Source organism: Gracilinanus agilis, chromosome 4 (genome assembly GCF_016433145.1).
Source record: "Gracilinanus agilis isolate LMUSP501 chromosome 4, AgileGrace, whole genome shotgun sequence".
NCBI lineage: Eukaryota > Metazoa > Chordata > Mammalia > Didelphimorphia > Didelphidae > Gracilinanus > Gracilinanus agilis.
The window spans coordinates 251,307,384-251,326,484 of NC_058133.1; the positions used below are offsets into that span (position 1 = coordinate 251,307,384).

At 42.6% G+C, this 19,101-nt stretch overlaps 2 protein-coding genes across 2 annotated transcripts; one reads left to right on the top strand and one right to left on the bottom strand.

The window, feature by feature from the left end:
• The first annotated feature begins 639 nt into the window (after window positions 1–639).
• TM4SF5 (transmembrane 4 L six family member 5) lies at window positions 640–9,274 on the top strand. The gene is made up of 5 exons (XM_044674218.1): window positions 640–870; window positions 3,036–3,116; window positions 8,423–8,562; window positions 8,855–9,039; window positions 9,140–9,274. Exons 1-5 carry the CDS (start codon window positions 700–702, stop codon window positions 9,145–9,147), a joined length of 585 nt encoding a protein of 194 aa, XP_044530153.1. The 5' UTR covers window positions 640–699; the 3' UTR covers window positions 9,148–9,274.
• Window positions 9,275–13,094: 3,820 nt separating this feature from the next.
• VMO1 (vitelline membrane outer layer 1 homolog) lies at window positions 13,095–14,370 on the bottom strand. Its single transcript, XM_044676782.1, has 3 exons — window positions 14,161–14,370; window positions 13,871–13,986; window positions 13,095–13,392 (listed from the first exon to the last, which is right to left on the bottom strand). Exons 1-3 carry the CDS (start codon window positions 14,368–14,370, stop codon window positions 13,095–13,097), a joined length of 624 nt encoding a protein of 207 aa, XP_044532717.1.
• Window positions 14,371–19,101: the final 4,731 nt, after the last annotated feature.

Here is a 19,101-nt window from a genome sequence, read left to right on the forward strand (position 1 = left end):
TCTGCTAAACTCAAGTCCCAGCCCTAGGCTATGGTCCTCTCTTTCTGAAAGAGGAGAGCAAATGAAAAAAGACTATGATAATATCCCATGTACCCTTCAGGGGCTACACAATCCATTTTGTGAGGAAACCCAGTCCCTGAGCTCTATTTGCCAAACTTTTCTATGTTCTAATTTTTTTTCCCTCCTGGGATAGGTTTCCTATCTCAAGGGGAGTACCTGGTCTCAGGAGAATGGAGGAAAACTGGGAGAATCCATATCTTCATCTGGAGAGACTTCTCTGCATAGAAAAGGACTCCTAAAAACTTGAGGAGGGGGTTTTGAAGTAATGAAAATCAGCTGAGTCCATGTAATGACCCTAGACAACTTCCTCTTTGAAGTTCAACTTCCCCCTTTCCCCATACCCTCTCTCTCTCCCTCTCTCTTTCTTGCTCGACCCATAGCCACAAAGGTCGTCACCACTGTTTTTGCCCCTTTCCACTTGTGTATCTCTCCCTTATCTATCTTTCCTGGTTCCAGGTCTCTGCCACACCTACCACCTGCCCTTTGTCCCTTATACCAGGCTCCCTTCCCCAGAGATAGTACGATCACTTTCTCTTACTCTTCTCAACTCTCTCTGCTGTTCTTTATTTCTTACAATTCTCCCTCTTTGCCTCTTCTCCAACTTCTTCAGGGAGCCTTTGTTTCTCTCCTCCAATTGTCATGTGTACAGGGAAGTGTGCCCGATGTCTTGGGCTCAGCCTTATTCCACTGTCCCTCATCTGCATACTGGCCAATATCCTCCTTCTGGTGCCCAACGCGGAGACCAAGTGGACTGACCATCTCAGCAAGCATGTGTGGTTCATGGCAGGCTTTCTTGGCGGGGGCCTTTTGGTGAGATGAATAGTGGGGAAAAGGGCTTGAGGTGGGGGTGGGGAGGAGGAGGAATGGCTTGGTTCCCTGAGGACATGGTATTTGGGGTGGATTGATGACAATATTAGTACAGTCATGAAATTATTGAGGGTGGAAGGAGTCTCATTTTCCTTTTTTTTTCTTCTTTTTTTTTTAAACCCTTAACTTCTGTGTTTCCTAGGTGGAAGAGTGGTAAGGGTGGGCAATGGGGGTTAAGTGACTTGCCCAGGGTCACACAGCTAGGAAGTGTCTGAGGCCAGCTTTGAACCTAGGACCTCCAGTCTCTAGGCCTGACTCTCAATCCACTGAGCTACCCAGCTGCCCCCAAGTCTCATTTTTCTAACCAGCCCCTCTCCTAGGATCCCCAGTCTATTTTCTGGGGGTATATCTATCATTGCCAATTTCCCCTACTGAATGGTAAAAACACCTAGCTACTTAATCTGTTTTAAGACAGGAAGAGCAGCTGGTGGTATGGGAGGTCATCAATGTACAATAATCAGCATTGTCGGGGCCAAAAGGGAGGTGGGGGGGGGGGGAAGAGAGAAAGAGATAAGGTGATATCACTGCCCAGCCACACCTTCCAAGGGTCTTTCTCTTTGTCCTATCTAAGTACCCAACCTGTTTTTTCTTCCCAAGATGATTTTTTTAGAGGTTGAGGCAATGAGTGAAAATGGGCCTTCCTGGTTTTCCTCTTGTCTACCTTTAATCTTTTTTTAAGATATCTTATTTTGAGGTTTAATTGGACAGGCAGAGAGACTGAGATACACCAGTATCACACTTCAACCCTCTAATATGGCTTGTTTTAATGGAGCTCAAAGGTATAGATAAGGCATCTCTACCCACCCTGCTCCCTGATCCCTGGTCCCAGACATCCTTTCATTCCCATTTGAGAAGTTCCTCCCAAGGTCTAACCTTCTTGCTATATGCCTTCCCAATTATCTTCTTGTTCTAGTGGAAAGACAATAGACAGGGGCAGGGGGCAGCTGGTGGCTCAGTGGATTGAGAGCCAGGTCTAGAGATGGGAGGTCCTAGGTTCAAATTTGGCCTCAGAAACTTCCTAGTTATGTGACTGTGGGCAAGTCACTTAATCCCTATTGCCTAGCCCTTATTGCTCTTCTGCCTTGGGACCAATACCTAGTATTGATTCTAAGACAGAAAGGTAAGGGTTTAAAAAGAGACAGAGAGACAGGGAATTTCCAAGAACCCATTGAGGATTGTTAAGTGGAGGCAGATAATGGAAATTCAGCAATATGGCAGCAATAAGACTAGTGGTTTTTTTAAATTGGAAAATTGGCATTTTAACTTTGGCATTTAAATCTGTTCCTCACAATAGAAATGCAAAAGAAAAACATATGATTTATCACTTACCACTTGTTTATATGGGTATTTGATTTGGGGTTTTGGCTTTAAAAAATTGCTCTGTTACAAAGATGAATAATATGGATATAGGTATCAAGTTTGTACATTTGTACAATTCAATGGAATTGCTTGTCAGCTCTGGGAGGGGGGAAGGAAGAGAGGAGGGAAAGAAAATGAATCATGTAAACATGGGAAAATATTTTAAAAATAAATAAATAAATATTTTAAAGAATCAATACCTCAACTTTCAAGGCAAAAGAGTGGTAAGAGCTAGGCAATTGGGGTCAAGTGTCCAAGGTCACACAGCCAGGAAGTGTCTGAGGTCACATATGAACCCAGAACCTCCTGCTTCTAGGTCTGGCTCTCTATCCACTGAGCCACCTGGCTACTCCCTTTTTTTTGACAATCTATGAATCTATAAATGTGGACCTAAAACAAGAGAAGTCTGGATTAGAGACCTAAATTTGAGAATCATACATAAAGCAGCAATGGAGGCCCTGAATAATTGACACAGGAGAGTGAGAAGACAAAGAGACCCCAGGATTCATCCTTGGGGAATTCCAGACTCCCAAGATGGGTCCTTTAAATGCATGTACTAAGAGATCATCAAATCCCAGATGCTGAAATCCAGGTTATCCCTTTCCCTGAATCAGCACTTTTCCTCCCTTCACTAACCAAAGAAAGAGATGGTGGGGATGGGAATAGGAATTGGGAGTTATTGGTTTGTGTTTTCAAAAGTCTTGGTGAACTGGGATGGAATAATTTCTCCTCTCTCTTTTCTCCTATAGGTACTATGCCCTGGAATAGCTGCTGTTCGTGCTGGGGGCAAAGGGTGCTGTGGAGCTGGCTGCTGTGGAAATCGTTGCCGGGTAAGGCCCATGCCCACATATTATCCACCATCAGGTGCTCTTTGCACACTCACCCTTCACTAGTCTAAGCACCTTCTTATCCCTACCCCATCATACCAGGGACATGCTCTCCTGCTTTTGAATTCTGCCTCTCCAAAAATCTTTAAAATGCTTTAGCCTAAGGGTATCTAGGTGACTCAGTGGATTGAAAGCCATAATCAAAGATAGGAAGTTCTGGATTCAAATGTGACCTTAGATACTTCTTATCTGTGTGACCCTGGACAAATCACTTAACCCCCATAGGCTAGCCCTTACCACTCTCTTCCCTTGGAACCAATATACAGTGTAAGGTAAGGGTTTAAAAAAAAATGCTTTAGCCTTTCTATGTAAATAGTGTTTTCAGGTTTTCAACCCAGAAAGGCATAATTATCTCCATTTTACAAGTGAGAAAATGGAGGCCCAAAGAAGATATAATGGAAAAAAATTTATAAAGCCCTTTGCAAACCTTCATATGCTAAACAAAAGCTATAGCCATTAATAATATAATTGTAACAACAATGTGAGAGGTGGCCTCAGTTTCTTCACCTGTAAAAAGAAGAGTATTGAGTTCATGGATTTATCAACCACATACTAGATTCCCTCAGTCTTCACTGACTATGCTCTCCCTTTTGTTGATCTTAAGAATTCAATTCCTTCTCCATAGATGACTCCCAAATATATACATCTAGCTCAGTTTCTCCAGTTTTTTATCACCAACTGCTTAGCAGGATATCTTCAGCTGGCTGTCTCACTGGCATCTCAAACTCAGTACTGGCATCTCAAAACAGAGCTTATTATCTTTCTCCCTAAACTATTTTTTTTAAATACTTTACCTGAAGTCATAGAATCTGGCAAAAATATGGTAAGGACTTGAAAATGAAGACTTGTCCAGGGCCACACAGCTAGGAGGTATCTGAAACCAGATTTAAATTCAGGACCTCCTGCCTTCTGGGGCTTTCAGTCCATTGAGCCATCTAGCTGCTCCATCTTCACTAAATTCTTGCCCTCCTCTTAATTTCCCTGTTTCTCCAGCTTACTCTCAAAGTCACCCAGTTTTGCAATCTCAGAATTAGCTTTGAGTCTTCCTTCTCTCTCAGCTTCCTGTACAATCCATTAACAAGTCTCATAGATTCTAAGTCTAAAACATCCGTCCCTTTCTTCTATCATTCCTCTTTTCTCCATGGAGAAGGCCACTTCTCTCTATCTAGTTCAGGCCCTTATCAATTCTTGCCTATCAGCAGTTAACAAACTATGACCTGAGGACCAAATCCATTCACCACCTGTTTTTATGGCCAAGGAACTATGAATGGTTTATACATTTTTAAATTCAACAAAAATGCATTTACAAATATAAAAAACATTCTTAGTTCTTAGGCTCTACAAAATCAGGTCACAAACTGGGTTCCATAGTTTACCAAGCCTCGGACAAGGCTTGTTAGTTATTATGCTGCCTTAAGTGTAAGGTTTCTCTTTCCATTCATTCTCTACTCATTTGCCAAAATCATCTTCCTAACATAGGTCTGACCACATCATTTCTTTTTTTTTTTTCTTAACCCTTAACTTCTGTGTATTGGCTCCTAGGTGGAAGAGTGGTAAGGGTGGGCAATGGGGGTCAAGTGACTTGCCCAGGGTCACACAGCTGGGAAGTGTCTGAGGCCAGCTTTGAACCTAGGACCTCCAGTCTCTAGGCCTGACTCTCAATCCACTGAGCTACCCAGCTGCCCCCCACATCATTTCTATGATCAAAAAAACTTCAGTGGCTTTTTTCTTTTTTAACCCTTATCTTCTGTCTTGGAATCAATACTATGTACTGGTTCCAAGGCAGAAAATCGGTAAGGGCTAGGCAGTGGGAGGTAAGTGACTTGCCCAAGATCACACATCTAGGAAATATATGAAGCAGATTTGAATCCAGTACCTCCCAAACAAAACACACAGACTTCTCAGCCTAACATTTAAAAACTCTTCACAATTTAGCACCAGCTTTTCCTTTAGATTTATTTCACTTTTATACAATCTATGTTCAACCTGGCCCTTTCTCAGTCCTCTGTGCATTCCATTTCCTGTTTTGAGTTCCTTTGCAGGAACAATTTTCCTCCCATTCCTATTCCAATAACTAGAACGCATTCAATCAATTAATCAACAAGCATTTATTAAGGCCCTCTGCCTCCTGGAATTCTGAGTTTCATTGGAGGTCTAACCCATGTGCCAGCTCTTAGGCAAGACCTTGATCTCCCCCAGTTTTTAGAACTCTTTTCCTATCTGTAAATTACTTTGCCTATATATGGCATTAACTTACCCACTGATACACAGTATTCCCTCTAACAGAACACAAGCTCCTTAAGGACAGAGTTGATTTTGCTTTTCCTCTATCTTTGTGTTCCCAGTGCCCAGCACAGTGCTTTGTACAGAGTGGACACTTAATATATGCTTGCTGAATGAATTTTGAAAGGCATTGTGCCAAATACAAGGACAGAATGAAAAAATCTTTGCCCTCAAAGGAGGAACTATTCTCTTGAAGAGAGACTATGTACTATGGATGTATAAGTAAATACAAGATAATCTGACGAGGGAAAGTATATTTAATCACTAGGGATTTCAGAAAAGCTGGAGGGTGGGGTGAAGGTGGCATTTAATAAATGATTGCTGATTCATTGATTGAGTTCATTCTAACCACTGGAGCAGGGGTGAGGGGTTTGTGCCAAGGCCCAGGAGCAGGAAATGGAATAATGGATTGACTGGAACAGAGATTGTTAGAAGATGGTAATGTGAACTAAGTTTGGAAGAGAAGGATGAATGTAAGGGGTTTTAAATGCCAAACTGAGAAGTTTATGTTTTATCCAAGAGGCAATAAAAAGCCACTGAAGATTTTTGGTCATAGAAATGACATGGTCAGATCTGTGCCTTAGGAAGATGATTTTGGAATGGTGCAGAGAATGCACTAGAGAAGACACTTAAAGGAGGGAAAAGGCTGCTACAGTGATCCATCTAAAGTAGTACCCTTGTCAGTGAAGAGAAGGGGACTGATGGAAGAGATGATTTGGAGGCATAATTGGCAATCAATTGAGTATGGAGTCAAGGATGACCAAAATTTCAAGCCTGGATAACTGGAGGGATGGTGATGACCTTGACAAGCAGAAAACAAAAACAAGAGAAGTTTGAAGCAAGGGAAGGTTTAATGATAAATATAATGACTGGCATTTTGTAGTTTATTTGTTTTACACATAATTAATGACTTTGAGATGCCTATGGGATGTATAGGTAGAGACTTCCATCAGGCAGTTGAGAGTAGATAACTGGAATTTGGAAGGGAAAATGTGAACTGGAAATGCAGTTTGGGATATCTTTTAGCATAGAAATGACCACTGAACCCAAAGAGAGGGTTTTAGAAGAGAACTGAAGCCAAATGATACAGATACTCTTAGAGATTGGGACATGGTCTAAAAAGGGAAATTGAGGGAAGTGAGAAGACAAAAGAACAAGGAGGTTTCAAAGTCACAAAAGTAGAAGGAACAGAATGTGTGGGAAGGGCAGGACATTATCAACTGTGTAAAAAACTGCAAAGAGAACAGTTATGAGTACAGAGAACAATCCATTAGATTTAGTTACTAAGAAATTGTTGTTGACCTTTGAAGAGAACAGCTTCAATGTTCCATACCCCTGGTCCTCCCATCTCTGCAAAGGAGCAGAAGGAGATGTCTTCTTTTAGAGCCACACTTGTTCTTTAAAATTTCACAAAATATGTCAACTGTTTTTTTTTTAACCTATTTACATAGTTGTAGTTACTGTATATTTTCTTGGCTATTGAGAGAATACTTTTAATCAAGTGGTGGGTTCAGAAATAAGGAGATTATGAAATGTAGTTTGTTTTGGTTTTGTTTTTTTAAGGAAGGGTTTGGATAGAATGGGCCTGGGTATGTTTTTAGGCACCAATGAAATAGCCAGTGATAAGTGGAGACTGGAAATGAGAAAAAGAAGTGATGAGAGGAAAGCTCTCAGAAGAGACATTAGGGAATAGAGTAAAGCACACAATTAAATATTTTAGATTTGACAAGAATGCCTGCTTCAAAAGAGTTTGGTTCAAAGGAAGAAAGAATGTGCATGGTGGGGGTTAAGTAGAGATGGGTTTTGGTCTTTTTATTTTTTAGAGATGTTTTAATAAAAGATCTCATGACCTATTTTCACATCAAAGTAGTTGCTGTAGGCCACTGCCAGGGGACAGAGAAGGTGGGAGGGAGATGTAATAATAGCTAGCATGTAAGAAGAAAACAGGAAATCAGGAACAGCTCTCTTGAAGGTAGATAATATGCTGGAGAGTCATTAAGAGAATTAAAGGAGTGCCATGCAGCAGTGAGGGATCTGTTGAAATCAGATAATATAAATTTGTAGTGAATATTGTTGGCACAGTTGTATCATCAGGGTTTAGTAGCTATATTAATAAGTATCTGGTGATTGTGTCCTTGGGGAGCCTGACTGTAATAATCTTGAGCACCACTTCTTTTGCTTCACCCAGAGTTGACTTGGGGATGATGTTAGAAGAGACCACGTGTAGGGAATGTACCCTTGACACCAGGTTAGGCCTAGGGAATGATTACCTCAAGGTCCCTTCCTACAATCTGACTTAGCCAAAATCATAGCTAGTCAGACAGGCTGAAATCCAAATGTCCTGAATCCTTCCCTGCATAGCTGCCTCCTTTGCATACACTCTCTTGAGTAATTGGAAAGTACACTGTTCTTGGGAATCAGGACAAATGTTTTAGTCCTGGCTTTCCCCCTAATTCCCAATGTATGACCCTGTGCAAGTCATTTCTCCTCTTCTGTTCTGTAAAATGAAAGAACTATACTAAGTCTTCAGGATCCCTTCTAGGTTCCAAATGTCAATATGTCTCACTTCCTCCGAAAGGAAATCTACAGAGATTAACTTAATTTTGTGTCCACAGCCTAGGAAGGCATATTTTAATTTTTAAATAGAGAATAGGTCGGTGGTGGCTGTAGGGGTTGGATTTAGGCTGGGGGTGAGTTGGTAAAAGACTGAGGCTACTAGGGGAAGAGGGCAAGAGGACACTGAACCTCTCCTTTTTCACACCGTGAAAACATTGCTGAACTTGGAAGCAAAGGATATAAGTCTGAATATGGGCTTTTTCACTTAATACCTGGATATGGACCTTGGGTCATTTAACTGTTCTGCCCCCTATTTCTCATTTACAAAATGAAAGGATTGGTCAAAAAATTTAGACTCCTAAGGTTCCCTCCAGTTTCAAGTCTACGATCCTTTGTGCCCTGCTCTCTAGATGCTGCGCTCCGTCTTCTCTTCTGCTTTTGGGGTTCTTGGGTCCCTTTATTGCCTCTCGGTTTCCGGAGCAGCGCTTAACATCGGGCCCCGATGCCAGACAAAAGACAACAACTGGAACTATCCCTTCGAAAACATCGAGTAAGAACAAAATTGACTCTTAATACCCCAGCCCACCTTCCTTGCCCAACATCTCAGAAACAAGTCCCATCCCAAACTTGAGAAGCCCAGGCTTTAGCGCCGTGAGCTCAGACAGACCTAGAGCGTATCCCTCCACCTATCGAGATAAATCCCCTCCCTCCCAGGCTTAAGGGAAGCCCAAGCCCCGCCCCCTCCCACGAGTGTGCGCGCTAAAGAGCTACCTACCCTATTTCGTGTGGGGAGTTTGATCCCCGCTGATCCTCTGACTTGTCCTTCACCTCGGCCTCGGCAGCTCGAATTACCTGAGTAACAGTACGCTGTGGGAGCTGTGCCAGAACCCTCCGAACGTGGTGGCGTGGAACGTGGGGCTGTTCGCGATTCTGTCTGCGGCATCGGCCCTGGAACTAGTGCTATGCGGCATACAGCTAGTGAACGCTGCCATAGGAGTGTTTTGCGGGGATTGCCGGAAAAGAGGAGGTAAGGGCTTTTAGGGTGGAGGCAGACCTGCTGGGACGGGGTTCTTGGGGTTGCAAATGCCTGGGAGTGGGCTCCCATTCACTTCTGCCTCCTCTTCCAGAACCATGAGCTTTGAAGCTGTAGGAGACAAGTCCCTGCCAGAACGCCTTCTCGAAGAAATCTGGGAACGGGATGGGTTGTCTCCACCCCTCTTTTTCCTCCATCAGCTAAAATAAAGTATCCTTGATTCGCACCACCTTTGGCGCTGCTGCTGTCTTATCTGAGTACCTGTCGGACTCCGAATTCTCTTCTCTCCTGTCCACCTAGAATAGGAGAAATTTCGGGGGATCCTTTGTTGTTCAGTCGTTTTTAGTTGTGCTCGACTCTTTGTGACCCCATTTGTTTTTGTTTTTGTTTTGGCAATTATTGGAGTGGTTTGTCATTTCCTTCTCCAGTTCATTTTACCCAGGCCTGGTTAAGTGACTAGTTCAGGGGTGGAATAGTAAGTGTCTGAAGACAGATTTGAAGTAATATAGCTCCTTTTTTTTTTTTAAACCCTTACCTTCCACCTTAGAATCAATACTGTATATTGGTTCTAAGGCAGAAGAGTTGTTAGGGGCTAGGCAATGGGTTAAGAGACTTGCCCAAGGTCAGACAGCAAGGAAGTGTCTGAGGTCACATTTGAACCCAGGACCTCCTGTCTGTGGGCCTGGCTCTCAGTCCACTAATATAGCTCTTAAAGATAAAATGTACAGTGTTTTAGGGACATTATTGTTGTGGGAGAACTGAAGATTAATCTCTGGTCTGGGAAGGATGCCCTTGTAAGAATGACAGGCTCTGATGGATATCTTTAAAGATAGATTTATTTAGATTGAATAGTCTTGAGGCAGCGTGAGGGACCAACGGGTCTCCCTGAAGAGAGAAAAGTTCAGGATTTTTATATCCTAAAGGATTAAGGTCTGTGTGACTTGGAAGGGAAAGGTGGGAAGGGGGACAAACAAGAGGATCAAAAAGGGGGACTCTCAAGGGAGAAAAGGTGACATAGTAAGGTGCCTTTGGTTCTCTGGGGGCATAAGCACAAATATACATAGGTTATGACATCCTGATCATAAAGGTGGGTGAGTTGCCTATCTTGAGGAACTTAGCAAACACATCTTTGCTAAGACTAAAAACTAGTGTAAACACATCTAAAACCAGAGGCAGAGAATCCTCTGTTCAGCTGCAAGCATTGCAGGAGTGAAATTCTTCATGTAATCTTTGACCTGGGATTTCTCTAGAATTTGGGGTGTGCAGGGGCCCTGATGCCCACCTCATTATCTCATTTGAACCTCCAAAGAACACAGTGGCTTGAAATCTTCATTTCCTGGGAGTGAAAAGAATGGTTGAAAACCATCTGTAACTCTAGGTTTTATAGAGCTTCCTGAATATGTCAGGGGGAAGCATTAGAAGCCAGCTCTTGATGCTGAAGTGGATAGACTGGCAGGTCTGGAGTCAGGAAGTTTCATCCAGCTAAATTTGAATCTGGCCTCAGATACTTATTTGCTCTGTGACTCTGGCCAAGTCACTTAACCCTGTTTGTTTCAGTTTATTCATCTGTAAAATGAGCCAGAAAAGGAAATGGCAAACCACTCAGCATCTTTGCCAAGAAAATGTCACAAGTCAACATGACTGAACAACTTCCTGATTCTAGAACTCTTTCCATGATCCCAAGAGGATAATAGATTTAGAGTTAAAAGCATATTTGCAAGGCCATCTATCTGGTCCAAACCTCCTTTTCCCCATGAAGAAACTAAAGCCCAGGGAAGTTTTGACCTGCCCAATATTATATACTGTTAACTTGGAAAAAACACAGAACTATTAGATTGTCAGAAAAACCCAAGTCTTTAATCAGATTAAGGATAGGTCCAATATTCAGCTGCCACCCAGAGCCCAGTGCCAAGATCTATATAGGGCCCACATCCTGGAGACTGGGGGCATATCCCTGGGAGAAGACACCACACTAGATACCAGCTTCGAAGTGGGACAGAACTTGGGGATCTTTTATACCCTCTGGAGAACTTGGTACAGCAAAGCTGCATAGATAAAATGCAAGCAGGCTGCAAAGAGGCCTGCCTCAGTAACAGGGAGCAGTCAGCTATAATAATTGCAAAGGAAAGGGTCAAACTAAGAGCTGGGTTTCCTGAGAGGACTTTAATATAATGGGAGGAGCTTCTAAAACAAATAAAGACACTCAACATTTTGACTATGTCCACAAATCCCACCAACACTAAGGCCCCCCAAAACAGTAAAGTCTATAGTTCATTCTAAAACAGGTGTGCTTGGTACTGGGGTTTCTAAAAGGGCAGGAATAAAATTAACTGGATCTGTTTATTATTATAAATTGAGGTGTCCAGATTTCACATTGACAATACCAGTAAGTGACAGGATCAAGATTTGAACCCAAACTTTCAAGCACTGATTTCCAAGTCAGTGCTATCCTCCTCCACACCACTGGGCATTTCCTAAAGGACTATGGGAAGGAAAGTCAAGCAGCCTGGGTTAACTGTGCTATTTTTAGGCAAATCAATAAACAGGCACTTATTAAGCATTTTTGCAAGGCCTGGAGTCAGGAAGATTCATCTCTCTAAATTCAAATGCAGCCTCAGATATTTACTAGCTGGGTGACTCTGGGCAAGTCATTTTACCTTGTTTGGCTTAGGTCTTCATCTATAAAATAAGCCACAGAAGGAAATGGCGAAACACTGCAGTATCTTTGCCAAGAAAACCCTAAATGAAGTTACAAAACATCTGGAGACAACAACCATAGAACTTTGCCAGGAAATATGCTATGTGCTAAGAATTCAAAGAAAGGTACAAATATTCCTTGTCCTCAAGGAGCTTACATTTTAATGGGGAGGTGGGGGGGGGGAACAACTTGTAAATAACTAGGTGCTCACACATTAAATAGAATGTATTCTGAGAGGGAAAGGCACAGGCTGGAAAGGCCTTCAGCAAAAGAAGTGAGTCAGGAAGGATGCCAGGGAAATCAAGCCTTAGAAGTGAAAGGGCAAGAGTATTCTATGCCTATTGTTTTTCAGTCGGTCTGAGGTCACATTTGAATTCAGGTCTTCTGCCTCCAGGCCAGAGCTCTATCCACTTTGCATGGGGTTAGCAAAGGCATGGAGAGGTGTAGTTCTAGAAACAGCAAATAGGCCAATGATCTTAGACTATATGAAAGGGAGTAAAGTATGAGAAACCTGGAAAAGTCAGAAGCTGTCAGGTTACAAAGAGTTTGAGATGTCAGAGGACTTTATATTTAATTCTGGAGATAATAGGGAACTCTGGAGCTTATTAAGTAGAGGGATGTCATGGTCAAACCTACCCTTTAGAAAAATCACCTCCTTGTTTGAGTGACTGGTGATTCAGAATTGAGGCATGGAGACCAGATAAAAGGCTGTTGCAGTAGTGGAAGGAGAGGCAATAAGGGACTGGACTAAGGTTATAGCTATGTGAGTGGAAATAAGGGGACAGAGGAAAGATGTGAAGGCATAGAGTATAACAATTGGCAACAGATGAGATAGGTGGAGTGAGAGTGAGGACTCTAAAGTTTCAAGCCTAGGTGAGTAGGATGATGATGACCTCGACTTTCGAATTTGTAAAATGGGAATAACCACGGAACTGATTCACAGAGTTGTTGTGAGGGAAATCTTTATTCTTATAGAATAGAACACAGACACTGAAAAGGGGAGAATTTTTTCTCCTGAGATCACAGTGTGCAGATAGATTCACAGTGAGGGTGGGAGGGAAAGGTACAAAGAACAAAACTTGGTCCCTGCTCAAAAGCAGGAGGTCAGGAGTTAAGCTGACCCCTATTCCTCAGTAACACACAAGATGGAGGGTTGGGATGGGAGATTTAATATGGACAAATAAAAGAGAAGGTTGGAGTGGGTGGAGTATATGTAGGAAGGACAGATCAAGGCAAAGCTTAGATCCCTATAAGGAGTAAACTGCCTTTAGAGCAGGCTTTGAGGAGACTTTGGGAGATCTGGGGGAAGGGAGAGAGGGGAGAAAAACTAATAAGCAATTTGTGGTGGATCTCAGCTGCTACAACAGAAAAGACGAAGGTCGTTGAGTGCTGTATCATCTCTGAGGCCACGAGGGGCCTCCAGTTTGGTTTGGAGGCCGCACACACCCTTGGGGCAACTGTCACTCCAAGATCCAAACTCGCCCCACTCCAGGCCGGGCCCCTCCACTTCTTCGCCCCCTGAGCAGCGGAAGCGCACGTTGTTAGCAGCAGTATTGTCTCCAGGAATCCTAGGCTCTTCCACCCGTAGGGAGAAGGAGTTGAGGAAGCTGCCATCAGGACACCACTGCGGCTCAGACCATGCTCCCCACCTTTGAGGAGAGCAGAGTGGGGGGGACCCAGCGGGATAAGGAACTCTCCATTATACACTGCCTTCTCCCCCACCCACCATAGGGACCAGACTTCCAGTTCCCAAAGTTTCCAAAGCCTAATATCTTCGTGAAATAGACTAAATTCTAAGTTGCAAGAAACTCCCCCAAGGAAAGACCCGAGAACTGCCTCCCCACACAAGGGAAAGGCAAGCACTGGCGCTGGGAAGAAAGACCTGTTCACTTTGCCCTACTCCGATTAAAGAGCTTTTGGCTTCCATCTGCTTTTGGGACACCTAGAGAACTCCCAAAAGTGCTAAGGGGAAAATCCAGTACTGGCGGGTCTATACTAAGAAAACTGAAGGAAGTTCTGTCCTGGGGTCTCCTCCAGGCTCTACCCTATTCCTCTCCGGTTTCCCAGAGGAAAAGTGTCTCTAGGGTACCCCTAGGGAACCTCGAGAAGAGGTTGTCTAGTACCTACCTGCCAGACTGAGACTCCACTACGTGAGTGTTACGCTCAGCGTCGCCTCGGGAGCAGTGAAGCCGGACTCCGTTCAGGGCCGTGTCATCTACAGGGATGCCCTGGGAGGGCTCGACCTTATGGGGTGTGAGGAATGATTATCAGAATAATTTCCTGACCCAGACAGTAAGAGTAAACCCAGGGGATGAAGTCTCCAAGACCCTCCCTCACTATTCTGGGACCCAGGCATCTGGCTCCTGACCCCTTTGGCAACTTGGATCCCGCAGAGACCCAGACTCAGAGCCCCCAACCTTGAGGGAGAAGCCACTGGCGAAGAATCCATCCGGACACATCTCGGGCCACGCCCAGTCTCCCCAGGGTCCGCCGTTGGGCACCTCGACAACAGCGGTGTAGAGGCGCCCTTCGCGCTCCCTGAAACCGTTGTATTCAGCAGAGTCTGACCTGAGACAAGATTCCAGGAGGAGCAATAACAGCGCCATGGACCGAATTCCCGAAATCATCCTGCCTTTCTGCCTGGCCTTCCACGGGACTCACAGTTCATAGAGTTACCACTCCTTTGGCTCCAATTGCGGAAGGCAAGGGCAGAGGCAAAGATTAAGGAACACCTGACACTAATCCTAGGCCCCTCTCGGAGGGGTGGAGAAGGAGGAAGGAAGACTATACCGTGGTGCTGTGGAGATGAAGGCTTTGTTTGGGAGGCATTGTTCAGAATAGAAGAGAACGATAATAGAGTCTATTTTTCACAGTCTTCTTTCCCTATTAAGTCATTTTACGAGACACTGCGAAATTCTGGGGTTACAGATAAAAGGGAAATCCTTTTTGCTTGGCTTTGGGGGAGGAGGGGCACAGAGGTTAGGGGAGCTAAGGAAGGGAAGCAACTCTCATTTGGATAAGTAGTTGCTAGATTTAACAAAGTAAATATAAAGCATTGGAGAGGGGAGGTACCATAGAGGAAGGATTCATTCGAGGAGCATTGTTGAGCTGAGCTTTTGCTGGATAGAGGGATTCTAACGCATAAGGAGAATTCAAAATACATTCCATTCTATGAGGGTGGGGTCAGCCTGTGCAAAAGCAGGAATTAGAAATGGAATGTTGCATATGCAGAAGAGTAAGAAGGTAAATGCTCCCATATAGTGAAAGTTGAATTGACCATCACAAGGAAGCTTGAGCCAAGAAGTCCCCTGGAGACTTCCAGGGACTTGAAGGTGACCTAGAACTGAAATGACTGGTGCTTTAGTATGACCCAGAAAATCCTGAGAGGTCCCTTGGCCCTCCCCTAGCCATGTGACACTCCCCTGGGGTAGTGAGCTTTTTAAAATGCTGCTTCACTTAAAAAGAGAGACCACAAAAAGAGAAGTCCTTCTACCTTCCATCTCTTAAGAGGCACTAGAGTAGGGGGGACTCCACCAGACAAGCTTGCCTTGCCCCCCCCCCCTTTTCTGTTTTTTCTCCTAAGTAGTTAACCTAGCACAAAAACTCCAGGTAAACATGTCCAGTCTTTTAATCCTTTTCTAATCTATATAACTTCTCTTATTTCTTCATGGTGGACAAATGGGTTTATTCACTATTCCCTATTTGTGACAGCCTTGCATAACTAGCATGTGACAGGAAGAGATCTAACCCTTCCGATATAGCTTGAGGTACTCCTTCTAGGTAGAGCAATAAGTAAAAGAGCTTTAAACCTTAAAAAAAAAAAAAAAAAAAAAACCTTTCCTATCACTCACAGTTTTTAGGAGGCAGATTGATAATGATTCTACCTTATTAGTACCTCTGAAGAGAACATGACTGGCCCAGCATCATGGGCCCAGTGCCCTGCTCCCTTCTAAGTTAGACTACCCCTGAGGAGAGTGGATGAGATTCCAAAGAGATCTATCTGTTCATATCTCCTTTTGAGCCATGTTTAAACAAACTCATGTGCATATACACACTAGCCTAAATAGGCAACACACACATCCATATACACATCCTTTACATTTGGAAGGGAATATAGGGAGATTAGTGAAAGAGTGATGATCTGGGAAAAGTTCTGAAAGGTGTACAAGTTGGAAGTTCCAGTGAGACAAAGAATAGTTTTAGTAGAAATAAGGTATAGAGAGAGGTAAAATGTTAGGAAATTATGTTCCAACATTTTAGGCCAAGTGAAAATTGGCCACAAAAGCAAGGTTAGGATTTGGAGAGATTGAATCAAGGTGACAAGTTTAAAAAACAGAAAAAAAACTCCATGGTCTTTTACTAAATTCTAATATTCAGCAAAGATTGACAGGTGCAGCTCTCCCCTTTCCCACTCAGATTAATAATAACAATAACCCCCTGGGTTTTGTTTGTGGGCTGGGGTGGCTCAGATTCCCAGATTGCACAGCAATGAATGTTTTGGGGAAAACTTCTGAGGTTCTGCTTGTGTGTATGAGACTATGACTGGTATGGGAGATTTCTGGGAAGGAAAAAGAAAATAAAGGAGAGGGTAGGAATTAGAATAGTAGATGGACTTTCATCTTCCAAGAGTTATGACCTTACCCACTTCGAGTCTCCAAAGCCTACATCCAGAGGAACTATGAAAACCAGCTGCAAAGGTGCTTTCAATGTGGATGAGGAGGTATGGAAGTCCAGTTGGGTGAGTCAATCCCTCATCATAAAAGTAATCCTTCTTCTTCCTCCCATTTCCTGCCCTAGATACTTATTATCTGGTTTCTCCAAATACCTGAGTAGGAAGCCTTCTTACTCCTTGCAGTCAGAAAATTTGATATCATATATTTTATTGTCTGTGCTTATCAGCTTATTTTCTGCCCCCACCCCTTCATGAGTATACACACCTGTGCTTTCTGTATACATATATATTAATTTAAACACAATGAATGCCGAAAATATTCTTTAGCTTATGTGTAAAGTAGTTGAAGTAATAGATTCAACAAGTGCCAGAGGAAAAACTGTTGGAAGCCCAATAAGCCATATCCACAGTCCTAGATGGAGCAGGTGAAATATAGGTGTCCCAAAGTCTTAGTGCAATTTTAAATATCCTCTCAGTATCCCTGATAAATGACCAGAACTGTATAAAGATCAGAGACAACTACTTAGTATCCTACCCAAGCATAAGCCTCTAGCCAGAAGAGGAGCCTAATATTTAAAGTACAAAAGGAAAAGGAAGAGAGGGATTAAAGTGCTTTGCCAAACTCATCTGGGTTCTTTGCTTCCTTTCCCCCAATATATGGCCATTTGAACTGTGGTCTCAAATCTAAAAATAGATTTCCTGTGCCCTGTCTATATCTTTGCTTCTTGTGGGGGACTTCAGTACCTAAGCTTCTTACACTCTGTAAAGAAGAAAGTAGAGAATCCTAGTATAAATCATTGAGACCAATTATCCTTATGCCTAACTAGAAATGAACCACCAGGACCAGCCAAGATTGTAGGGTGAGAGGAAGCAATATAGACCTGCACCTTCTCATAACTACTTCACAAAGATCTAGAAAACTTACCAGCCCAAGTCTTTGTTGGGGGGGGAAAAAAAAAAAGAAAAGAAAAGATAAAAATCACAAGACATTTTTTTTTCCAGCTCAGTTTCTACATAAAAGGACTGAAAACACTGAGAATGGAGTGTCTAGCCAGGAGCCTGTCTGAAAAAGGACCTATGGCTCTGTACTAGGACAAAAAAAAAAATCTCAAATCCAGCACAGAGTGGTCTGACATAGGGAGAAGGAAGAAGTGACACTTGACAACAGTATTTATCCTACCTGAGAGCTAGGTCTCGTATATAGTTTGAAATTAAGAGAAGACCTGGGATCTGCCCAGTCCAGGACTAAGACTCCAGAACCAGAAGCTATGGACTGGGCCAGGATAAGGAACAGAAGCAAACAATATCATGGGAGAATCTCAGTTCCAGCTTCCAGCCAGTCTGAAGTCTGCAGCAGAATAAGTAGGATAGGCAGCTCAATCCAAAGAGGATCTTGCAGTTCTGTCCCTCTGAAACTGCAGAGGTTTGCAGCTGAAAGTAGCAAAGTAGACCAGCATCAATTTACTTGAACTTCAACCAGGGGCAAACTCACAGTTGTGTAATTCAGACCCAAACCCAGGTTAGGAGATGTCAGGGCTTATACCAGGAGGTAGTAATCAATCTTCATCCTAGGTCAGATCATTTTAGACACCCTGAAAAGTGTTTAACCTAAGCTTCCTGAACTCTTCCTGAGATCCTGTGATAACACAATACTCAATACCCCAAGAAGGCAGTAGAGGGACCCAAGAGGTCATAAAACAGAACCAAGCATAGCTCAGCTATTTCTTCCAAAAGTGTGTAGAGCCTGGCCCTAACACAAGGGAGGAAGTAAGGCTGGGGAATCAGTCAGCAAACAAGCAAAAATAATCTCACCATAAAGGCTATTACTGGGATAGGGAGGCATGAAAAGGATTTACTGCAAAACATGTAAAGCAGAGAAAGCCTCAAGGGAGAACATAATTTGGGTACAAGTTCAACTAGAATTCTTGAAAGAAATAGTTTTTTAAGGTTTAAGATGATTTAATAATTATTATTTTATAATTAGAACATTACAGAAAGCAAATTTAAAAATGTTTGTTCTATAAGAGAGAATTAGAGAATTAACAGGTGTGGCACAAGAGATACAAATCTTATCCACACAACAGACTCCTTTAAAATGAGAATGGGCCAAAAGGAAGCCAATAAATCAATAAGAAATATTAAAATAGTCAAAGACTGAGAAAAATGGAAGAAAATGCAAAAAAAAATGGAAGGTAATGCAAAAAACAACTGACCTGAAATACAGATCAAAGTGAGATTATTTAAGAATCACTACATTACCTGAAATCTACAACCAAAAAAAAGGGCCTAGATATCATGTTTCAAGAAATCGTTTTTAATTTATTGCTTTCTTTTTTTATTTTATTTTCATTAGCATGCAAAGCACAATTCTATATTGTCATTATTGTAAGAGCACATATACATAGCCAAAACCCCAAAATAAAATCATAAATACACTGATGAGAAAAATAGTATGCTTTGATCTGCATCCATCTGACTCCAATAGTTCTTCCTCTGAAGGTGAATAGTATTCCCTGTCATAAGTCTTTGAGGATTGTCTCAGATCATTGCATTGCTGAGAATAGCCAAGTTTTCACAGTTGACCATCATATAATATTACTATTACTATGTACAATATTCTCCTATGTTTCAAGAAATCTTAAAACTGCTGGTCTCTTAAAACCAGAGGGCAAAGTGAAAATAGAAT